Source organism: Rhinopithecus roxellana, chromosome 8, assembly GCF_007565055.1.
Source record: "Rhinopithecus roxellana isolate Shanxi Qingling chromosome 8, ASM756505v1, whole genome shotgun sequence".
NCBI classification, from domain to species: Eukaryota; Metazoa; Chordata; class Mammalia; order Primates; family Cercopithecidae; genus Rhinopithecus; species Rhinopithecus roxellana.
In genome coordinates, this window is record NC_044556.1 from 39,439,642 (window position 1) to 39,450,200 (window position 10,559).

The 10,559-nt window shown below is 45.0% G+C and overlaps 1 protein-coding gene across 1 annotated transcript in view; it reads left to right on the forward strand.

Annotated features, from left to right (window-relative positions):
• Window positions 1-10,247, forward strand: part of CD101 (CD101 molecule) — a 35,191-nt gene extending 24,944 nt beyond the window's left edge. The window contains 2 exon segments of the mRNA XM_010367897.2: window positions 7,533-7,807; window positions 9,831-10,247. Of these exon segments, the coding sequence (XP_010366199.2) occupies window positions 7,533-7,774 (242 nt within the window). The 3' untranslated portion in view covers window positions 7,775-7,807; window positions 9,831-10,247.
• The last annotated feature ends 312 nt before the right edge of the window (window positions 10,248-10,559 follow it).

Genomic DNA, 10,559 nt, shown 5'->3' on the forward strand with positions numbered 1-10,559 from the left:
AGCATAAAGGGAAAATCATCAATAAAGGTAACAATCCTGAGACACCAGTTAGCTTTAGTGACACTCCTTGGGAAGGACAGAATGCTGTTGAGAACATATGGGAACATCTAAGATGCAGGGATAGGTGCATCCCAGCCCAGCAGGGCTTCCAGAGGGGAAGGTGAGGCTATCCAATTTGTTCCTTGAGGGGGTCCATCATTGTTTTTCCGTGTTCATTCTTCAGCGAAGTTTTCTCCTGAGTGCCAGGCAGAAATGTTTTTTCTATCAGCCTTTTTTTTTCTTTCCAACAATTACAGGAAGTCTCATACTCGTGAGCACATTCCGTACATGTTTTCCCAGTGGAATTCATAGAGTCTGTAGAATCGGCAGGTTTTGCAGTAGAATAAATAGATAAGAACTGTAAAAAGTATACAATCTGATGAAAAGCATGTCTTCTCTGAGGCAGATGGATCCTTCACAGCATACATATTGTTAATCTTTGTGAGATCCTTGTAAAACAGGTATATGGTCTTTAAAAGATAAACCTGGAAAGAAAACATTAAAAAATTGAGTGGCCTTTGTATTCTTCAGAAAGCCTGTGTCATGACAAACTGAGGGTTTTGAGGGTAATGAATGTTGAGGATTTCCAAGGAAATCCCTGTAATGTAGCATCTGGGCTCCTCTTACCTGGCTGTTCCTTTCTGGTAGTCAGGGAGGCAGTGTGGGTGATAAAAAGTCCCAGGGGCTGGAATCAGACCAGCCTAAGCTCAAATAACAGCTTCCTACTACCAATAGCAGCTATGAAATCATACTCTGGTTACTCGTTGTGAGTCTCAGCTTTCTATAAAATGAAGATCATAATATAAATATATATAAAGTATCCAGTACAGTGCCTGGCACATGGTCAGTACTCAGCAAATGTAATTCTCCTTCTCCCCTTATGCCTCCAAACATGCGGCACAATACATATACACACAGGTATACACACACCTACATGTGTACATCTATGTGACAAAATAATGGTACTTGTTTAATCAATAACTGTATGAGGTTCTCGAGGGCACAAAGTGTATATACAGAGTCTATTCCAACAGAGCTTAGAGTCCAGTGGGAGAAATCAAGTCCAACATAATAGGTGTCTTCAAAGAGGTATTTCCCATAGACTATGGGAACAACAGAGGCAGGGCTGGGGTGAAGAGCTAGGTAGGGAGGCAATCTGGGAAGGTTCCCCAGAGTCTGGGGCTCATGAAAAGGAAGAAACTTATTTTAGGAAAATGAAAGAGTATGCAAGATGATAATAAGATGTAAAAGTTCATGTTATATTCGGGGAACTCCTGGTCACTGAGAATGGCAGGAACTGCAGTCTCTATGGTACAATGGCAAGAGATGAGACCAGTGAGGTGCAGAAGGTACAGATAGATCCCAAATGTGTCTAGAGTATGAAGCTAAGAAGGAAGAACTTTATCATGACAGTGATGGAGTGTCATTGAAAAAGTTTAAGCAGGGGTGACATGATCAGATTTTCCTTTTAGAAAGTTCCCACATTAAAATGAATTGGAGGCTGGGCATGGTGGCTCACGCATGTAATCCCAGCACTTTGGGAGGCCGAGGCGGGCGGATCACCTGACATTGGGAGTTTGAGACCAGCCTAACCAACATGGAGAAACCCCGTTTGTACTAAAAATACAAAAATTAGCCGGGCGTGGTGGTGCATGCCTGTAATCCCAGCTACTTGGGAGGCTGAGGCAGAAGGATCGCTTGAACCCAGGAGGGGAAGGTTGCGGTGAGCCGAGATCATGCCATTGCACTCCAGCCTGGGCAACAAGAGTGAAACTCTATCTTAAAGAAGAAAGAAAGAAAGAAAGAAAGAAAATAAAAAAAAGGAAGGAAGAAGGAAGGAAGGAAGGAAGGAAGGAAGGAAGGAAGGAAGAAAAAGAAAGAAAGGAAAGAAAGAAGAAAGAAAGAAAGAAGAAAGAAAGGAAAGAAAGAAAGAAAAGAAAGAAAGAAAGAGAAAGAAAGAGAGAAAGAGAAAGAAAGAAAGAAAGAAAGAAAGAAGAAAGAAAGAAAGAAAAGAAGAAAGAAAGAAGCTAGAGAAAGAAAGAAAAGAAAGAAAGAATTGGAGGGGAGGCCAACAAGTGCGGGGAGAAGTATATGAAATGTTGGAAACCAAGTTGGGAAAAGGTGAAAGCCTGAGCTAAGGCAGTACCCATGATGACTAAGAAAAACAGGCATTAGGTATTAGGAGATGTCATCTTCAGGATTTAGAGGCTGATTCATTGTATATAGAGGGCAAATGAGCAGAAAGAGAGAATTAAGGATCAACATTTGGATTCTAGCTTAGATGGATAGTGGGGTCATTTACCAAGCAAGGTAATATATGACAGGGGTTTGGAGGGGAAGATTAATTCAGTTTGAATAAGCTGGGCTGGAATTGAGTTCAGAGTACCTGTGAGTTATTGATAAAGATCTGTCTAATAGACATTAAGACTCCAAATGGGATCTGCACCAGAGTTGTAGATTAGAAGTCATCCATTGGTAGCCAATAATGATGCCCAAGGGTGGAGCTCTGGGATAAACTACCGTTTCTCAGGGAGTGGAGAGCCTGTGAAGGAGACTGATAGGAGTGATGGGTTGCTGGGAAGAGAATCAGGATTTGGTGGTACCACAGACACTAAAGGCAGAGAGGGTATCAAGAGGGTGAGGAGAGTTGACCAACTCAGCTCTTGCAAAGAGGTTGATTAAGATAACAGTGGGAAAGTATCCATTGGATTTGACATTGTGGGACAATTACAGAAAAGTAATCAGGAAAGGCAGACTGCAGCAAGTTGAGGAGGGGAGAGTGGGCCTGTTAATGCAGATTGTGCTTTCAAGAGCTTTGATGTCAAGGGGAAGAGAGAAGAAAATAAAATGGCAAAAGTTATCCAGAAAAAGTGAAAGTGTTTTAGTTTTGCTTTTTTTCTGTTTTGGTTTGAAGATGGTACAGATTTGAGCACATTTATGTTTTAGAGGGGAGAAAGCCAGCAGAAAGAGAGAGAAAGAGAGATAGAAAGGAAGGAAGGAAAGGAAGGAAAGGAAGGATTAATAGAAGAGTAGATATGACTGACAGTCCAACATCTCACCATGCATGCGCCATCTCCTTTCTGGAATGCTCCTCCATGCCATCTTTCCCTGGTCAACACTCTCACCCAGCAACTTAACTGCCACTGCCTCAGAGACTTCCCTTATTCTTTTAGCCCTCACACCTGCAGTTACCTGTTTAACATCTGTCACACTGCTAGACTATACTATAGGCAAAGATGATGTCTCATTTGTAGCACTAGCAGTGCCTGGCACATAGGGGATGCTCAAATGTTTACTGAATCACTGTGTAATTGCACTCCTGGTGAGTACCAGGTCTATGTGTTATCAAGATCCAGTTCAAATATAATATGCTACTTATGGTCACTTACCAGATGATTTTCCATGCTCTCTATCTGGCTATCCCAGCTTGGGCTGGGTTTAGGGGCCACGCAATAGGATTGTAGAGCATGTGGCTCAAGTAAAGGCAGGAAAGTTAAGAGACATTTTTTCGGAGAATGGACCTTGCCTTTTCTTCTCTATCTTATTTTCTTACCAATGACTAAGCCATGGCAGGGACAACAGCTGCCTCAGTCTTTTTACCTTACCTTTAGGCCCTAGACATAAATGTCTTATTCTAGAGAACTGTCTGTGATTAATTGATAGGCCAGGCTGTAAGGCTTCCTGGGAACTGAATTATTTGTAGTGGTGTGGTACTTGTTACTATTTCTGAGCTTTTATTAGGGTAAGAGTCTATTTAGAAAGTAGAGCCTTGGGCCAGATGTGATAACAGTGTCTCTACAAAAAATTTAAAAATTAGACACATGGTTGATGCACGCCTGTAGTCCTTGCTACTCAAAAGGCTGAGATGGGAGGATTGCTTGAGTTTGGAGGTCAAGGCTGCAGTAAGCCACGATCATGCCACTTCACTCCAGTCTGGATGACAGAGCAAGACACTGTCAAAAAAAAAAAAAAACAACAACAACGAGAGAGAGAGAGAAAGAAAGAAAGAGAGAGAGAGAGAAAGAAAGAGAAGAGAAAGAAAGAAAGAAAAGAAAGGAAAGAAAGAGAAAGAAAGAAAGAAAGAAAGAAAGAAAGAAAGAAAGAAAGAGAAAGAAAGAAAGAGAGAGAGAAAAGGGAAAGGAGAGAAGGGAAGGGAAGGAAGTAGATTCTTGAAGGAGCTGTCTGTCTCTATCACATGGAAGTTTTTGGAGATGCCAGGCTACTTACCTGTGCTTCCCAGTGCCTCCAGCAAGGCCTGGCACATGGCATTCAACAAATGCTTAATGAAAGAATGAGCAGGCAAATCTTCAGTTGGGTTGAAAGAGGATGCTGTCAGTGATTCACTTATTCTGGGATGCACTTGTTATCAGGTTACCTTACCCTACTTTTATTTCTTGGCAAGAGCCAACTCCCACATGGCTGCATGTTTGGGGTTGGGTAGTCGGTAAGAGTTGGCAGCCCCCTCTTTATCTCACACCTCTTTTCTTCTGAAGTCAGTGTCTCTGAGGAAATATCAAAAAGGAGTGCTCCTTTTGCTGTGCTTGGTTGTGGGTGGAAGCACATTCTAAACTAAGCCTCATGATGAAGTGCTCTCATTACATTTTTGGCTTTGTTTTGAAGGCCTTGTACTTTGAGCATTGGCCACTTACTCAGATTGATTCAAAATGCCAAACCTTAATGGTTTGAATGTCACTAATTCTAATCCAGATATGGGTGAGAGGCAGATGGTGGGAAATGGTGACTGTGGGATCCAGAGCAAACACTGCCCTCCCAGGAGAGGTGATTTAGCAGCACAGGCGGTAACAGTTGCTAGCTGTTGGCCACTTCAGCATGGTAAGGGGCACACCTTGCCATCCTTTGATGGTAGATTGCGCTAAGCTGAGCAGCCTCATCCCCACCAGGATAGCCAAGCCCTCTGGCTGTTCCTTCATGCTGAAAAGCAGAGTAGTAGATTTATTTCCACCTCCTGTGTAGTGGCCCCATCTCGCCATCATTACCTCACCATTCTAGCAACTGTAATACCTGGTGCTGTGGACTTTCACCTCACAATTCTCTGCCTCCCATGAGTAGAAAAGGAAGCCAGAGCCCCTGGATCCACTTCAGTCTTTGCTGAATGGCACCCAGGTTTGAGGACAGGGGGACCAGAGATCTAAGGGAGAGAAAGCCTGTGGAGGAAGATGGCCAAGCCTGGGGTCCCTATGTGAGGGATCTGTAGGCTCCAGCCCTGTTCTCTCTCTGTTCTCTTGGGAGAAGGTTTCCTGTGATTTTCTTAGCTTTCTCAGTAGCATTCTAGATAATATTTATCGCTTGCTGACTCCACAAATGCTTTAGGCACTTCATTAGATATTAGATGCTTTATTATACATGATCTCATCACAGCTGTAGAAATTGTTATCCCTATTTGGTTGATGAGGAAACTAATGATTAAGAGAGGATAAGTAACTTGTCCAATGTCAATAACAGCACATTGAAGACTGAGGATTTGAACTCAGCTCTCTTTGAAACAGAGTAGGTGCTCATTCATTACTCTGCACAAATGCCCACAGCCAGTGGTTATAATACCTGGACTCCGTGGCTCCATTCACTTGCATCATTGCAGTCTATGCTTCCTTCTCGCCGTGGGCCTTCAGATGTACTCAGATAAGACCGGGGAAGAATAACTGTAGTCAAGCAGGGTCATTGGAAGAGGGGTCAGATAGGATGTGGAGCAGAGGGATGGTAAAGAATTCAAAACCTAACTTTATCATTGCTCACCAATTCAAAACACAAAACCAAATTTAGGATGAAGGATACAAATGAGATCAGAGAAAATCCAGGCCACGAACCTCTGCAGCTCTTTGCCAGCCTCATTCAGAGCTGCCAGCCGAATGTTCAGCGATGATCTGTACTTTGTGTAGCATGATGGCAGCCATCCCTGGGTTCCCATGTGTGGAATGTGCTTGTGCAATTGATTCATTCATCAGGCTCCATTGAGACCCTGTGAACAAAGAGTTGAGGAAAAAGACACACAAGACACAGGCCCTACCCTCAAGGAGCTCACAGTGCAGGAGGTGAGCGAATGTCTAGATTCATTCTTGACTTCCATCAAAGAGATGTTCTTCAACATGTAAGATTCATCGGCAATGCCAAAAATGGAATTCTTGAAGCAGAAGTTTGGTCAAGATGACCTCTAAACCTCTTTTCATCTCTAAGCATCTATAATCCCATGAATCCTGTAGCTTAACCTTTGAAGAAGAAATTGCTTATGTCATTACAATTTTCCAGTAAAAGCACAGCTACTGTTAGCATTGAATATTTCAGAACAGCCCTGATTTCAGATATCATGTCATAAATAAATGTAATTGGAAGACTACATTTAGTAATTGGTCTCTTTAAGCATGTGTCTTTCTGCTTCAATAGACTGTTGCCTGAAACCTGTGGTGTTTGCAGTCCTCTGGGCCTTTGCTTCCCTGGCTGTGTGGCCAGGAGCCACTCAGGGGCTGCTTGTGTGTGCTCTGTGCGTGTCTGTTGCTAGTGCTTCCCGGCGGACTGCAGCTGTGGGATGATCATATGCTTCAGCATGCCTTTATATAGTATCTTTTGCCCATGTGGTTGCAGTCAATCCAATTTAATTCAGATCAGCAAAAGTTACTGAGCACATGTGCTAGGCACTGTAGGGGATGTAGAAACAAATGGCACTATCAGACATACTCAAGTAACTATAATGAACAAAGGAGACGAGTAAAAGGGAACTAAAGAAGCCTAAACAAAGGACTGAGCGAGAATGGGATGGAAGAGAAGAACTGTGCCTGCAGCAAGGTAGGAAGAGCTGGGAGAGTGGGAAGTGTGACGGAGCTAGCCCAGAAGGACCTAGAGGCTCAGATGCATGGAGCATGTCAGGTGGTGGCCACAGCCAGAGCAACAGAGGAAAGGAGTGGAAGGGAGGGGACCAGGGAAGGGGGAGACCCACGGGGAGGGCCAGGCTTGGGTCAGCGGGGTAAGGGGCTCCTCACTGTGGGTGCGATTGTTTTATAAGGGCAGTGCAGAGTGCAGGGCAGAGTGTGTGTATGTGTGTATGTGTGTGTGAGAAAGAGTGTGCCTGTGTGTTGGAGAAGCAGCAGTGGGAATAACTCAGTTAAAAATTCAGGACTGGCAACACTGTTGAGAACGAGGGTTGAATTATAGATATCTTTTCTGAGGAAAGAAGATTAAAGGAGAGGTTTTCTTTTTTGTTTTGTTTTTCATTTTGGCTGTTAGTTTTAAGTAGGTCATTGGAACCTCTGGTGGTTGGAAATTGCAGGGCAAGGGGGTGTTGCATTAGAAGAGCCCGTTCCAGGAGCTCTCTTCCCCCGGTGCTCAGTCTTGTGCTCCTCATGATTTCAGGGGCACACTGCTATTTGGCCCCATTATTTTTACATATACTTGCCTGTAACAATAAATCCCAGGAGTGTTTGTAATTGATTAGTACAAATAAGTTGGAGATGAATTACTCTCTGTTTCTCCCTTCGTTGCAGAGCCCACGCTTCCTTCCAGGATCTGCTCCTCGGCCCCTTTAGTCTATTTCCTGTTCATCTGCCCTTTCGTCCTGCTCCTGCTTCTGCTCATCTCCCTCCTCTGCTTATACTGGAAGGCCAGGAAGTTGTCAACATTGCGTTCCAACACACGGAAAGAAAAGGCTCTCTGGGTGGACTTGAAAGAGGCTGGAGGTGTGACCGCAAACAGGAGGCAAGACGAGGAGGAAGATGAAGGCAACTGAATCCCAAGAGGTACCTGCAGCCAGTAAGGAAAGGTGGGGTTTTTTTAATTGGGCTAACCGGGGGTAAATCAATCTTGGTTCTGTCCTCAATGATGACTGCGGCCTTGGGCAAGTTACCTAGGAATCAGAGGGAGCGTTCGCTGAGTGCTTATTGGTTCTACGCACTGTTAGGTGTTCCTTTGTGTCTTACCTCATCCACCTCTTGTATCCCCCCGCTTGGAACCAGATAGCATCTCTTGAAGGTTCAGGTCCCTGGGCTGCAAGGAGATAAGAGGCTCCCTCACACAGCCTCTGGAGGGCTAAATGAGATCCTGCAGCTGTGCCCTGGTGGGGCTTCTCTCTCCTTCTTGTGTCAGTTGTCACACCTGCTCTAGGTAATCACTTTCCTCCAGATGAGAGGTGTAGGAAGGGGCCTGATGCCAGCAAGGCAAAAGGAATTGGGAACATGCTCTTTGTTTACCTAAAATCTGTCCCCCCAACAAGAATGTAACTTCCTTCAAGGCAGAAATCCAATTTTCTTCTCCCAGCCCACCTACAAAGGCCCACTCAAGAGCAAGCTCTGCGTAATAGGTGCTTAATTAATATAGATTCTTTGACAAAATGATAAAACATTTGTAACCTGAGTTTGGGTTTTTTTTTTTTGTTTATTGTTTGATAAGACTTTTTATGAATTAATTGCTGAGCAAAAACTTTTTAAAAACTCATGTAACAGTACTCCAGTCAGCCCCCCAAGGCCTCATACCCCTGCTTCCCCCCACACCTCCATACCCCCACCAAAAGGTCCATCTGGCTCCTGGTGCTCAGCCAGTGCCTTATTTTCTTTGACCTGACAGCACTGGGTGGTAGGGAAGGTATTGTTTGGAGGAGCGGAGTCGACAGTGCCACCGTTCCCTCATACTCCTGCAGGGCTGGGGTTTAGGGGCAGCAGTAGGTCAAGTCTGGTTCCTCAAGGTTTCCTATTCTCAGTTGCAAAAAGCAGGCAGTGGGGGTGGGGTGTAACAGCTTAAAGCTTTCAACAGCTGTCCCCACTGGGCCTGCAGTCCCCTCATCTTTGTTTCAAAAGCCACTCAGGCCCTGTTGTAGCCAGAATTGGAAATCAATCAGTGCCACCTAACAGACATGAGAAAACACATCTATTTATTATCTATGTGACCAACCGAGTTGCTTTAACACTCGTTAATTTGCATTTCCAAGGAGAGCAATTTAGTTTTAATTATTTGATCAGGCACACACGTCCTCTCCAAACATAATTAGTTCCTTCATAAGGGGATTATTGGTGGCTATGAGCACTCCTACTGTGGACCTACCAGTTCCTTAAACTCATGTCCCTTCATAGCCTGATTTAAAATACTCCAAATCCTTCCTTAAACATGTCAGCACATTTGTTTCTTGTCACCCAGGTAAGGGAGCATATTTTTACAAACAACAAAGCTGAAATGAAGACTTTTTTTTTTTTTTGAGACGGAGTCTCGCTCTATCGCCCAGGCTGGAGTGGAGTGGCGCGATCTCGGCTCACTGCAAGCTCCCCCTCCTGGGTTCACGCCATTCTCCTGCCTCAGCCTCGCCAGTAGCTGGGACTACAGGTGTCCACCACCACGCCCCATTAATTTTTTTTTTTTTTTTGTATTTTTAGTAGAGATGGGGTTTCATTGTGTTAGCCAGGATGATCTTGATCTCCTGACCTCGTGATCTGCCCGCCTCGGCCTCCCAAAGTGCTGGGATTACAGGCGTGAGCCACCGCGCCCGGCCGAGACTTCTTAGAAAGTGTGATGACCCTCTGCCGCTATTTTTTAGAAACCTGTATTTTAATTCAAAGGGAAAGAGTGCAGAAGCGAGCCTGGGCTGAGAATCTTGGATGGACTCTGCTGTAGCCCTCTGTGGGAGCACTCTTCCCCCCATCCCTCCTCTCTCCTCACATGGACACCTCCTTCAGCTCAAACACCTCTTCCCCTTTGAATCCAGCACAGACATAGCAAAGAGGAGATGTAAGCAGACAGGGAGGGTCTCCTGGGAATGTAGACATTTAACCAACTTGAGCAATCCGCTTGTTTTACAGCTTCCTGCTTCGCTGCCTGTTTCTTCCCAAGCCCCGTGTGCAATGTGGTGACCTAGTCAGCTGGAACCAGCTCCTGAAAGACCCTGGCAACTTCTAGATGAACCCAAGTGAACTTTCCTCATTACCATCCTGAAGTCACTACCCCGGGAGGAGCTACAGCTTCATGACCATAACATGTGACCTATGTGCTGGCAGCATGACTCACTGAGGCTGCGCCACTGGGACCCCTCCCTACATGCACCGATGCACTCTCTCCCCTCTCCACCACCCCGTGAAACCCTCCTGTCACTTTCCTTCAGAGACACCACTTTGGAGAATATTCCCAGCGCTCTCCTTGCTTGTGACAAGTGAAACAAACTCCTTTTGATCAAAACTCATGTTCTTGTGGAGTCATTTGTTACCCACCAGGCAAACAAACCCCGGTTTTTTTTCAGGGAACAGAGACCCTCAGATATGAAACTGTTCTGGCCAGAGCAGAGCATGGGGAAGTATGAGTTCCCAGGGGGTACCTGCTGCATGTCAGGGCCTGTGCTAGGAGCAAGGGGTCCTGTGGTGACTCAGACACAGTCCTGTCCCCCTGGGATGCTCACCTTGTTTGTCCTGGATGCTCTGCTTTCATGAATGGGACTTAGAGCACCTTCGATAGTCTAACCAGCTACATGGCACTGTTTGTCCCATAGGCATCTAAAACCCTCCAAAACTAAAACACCCCCACAGTATTTTCTTCCT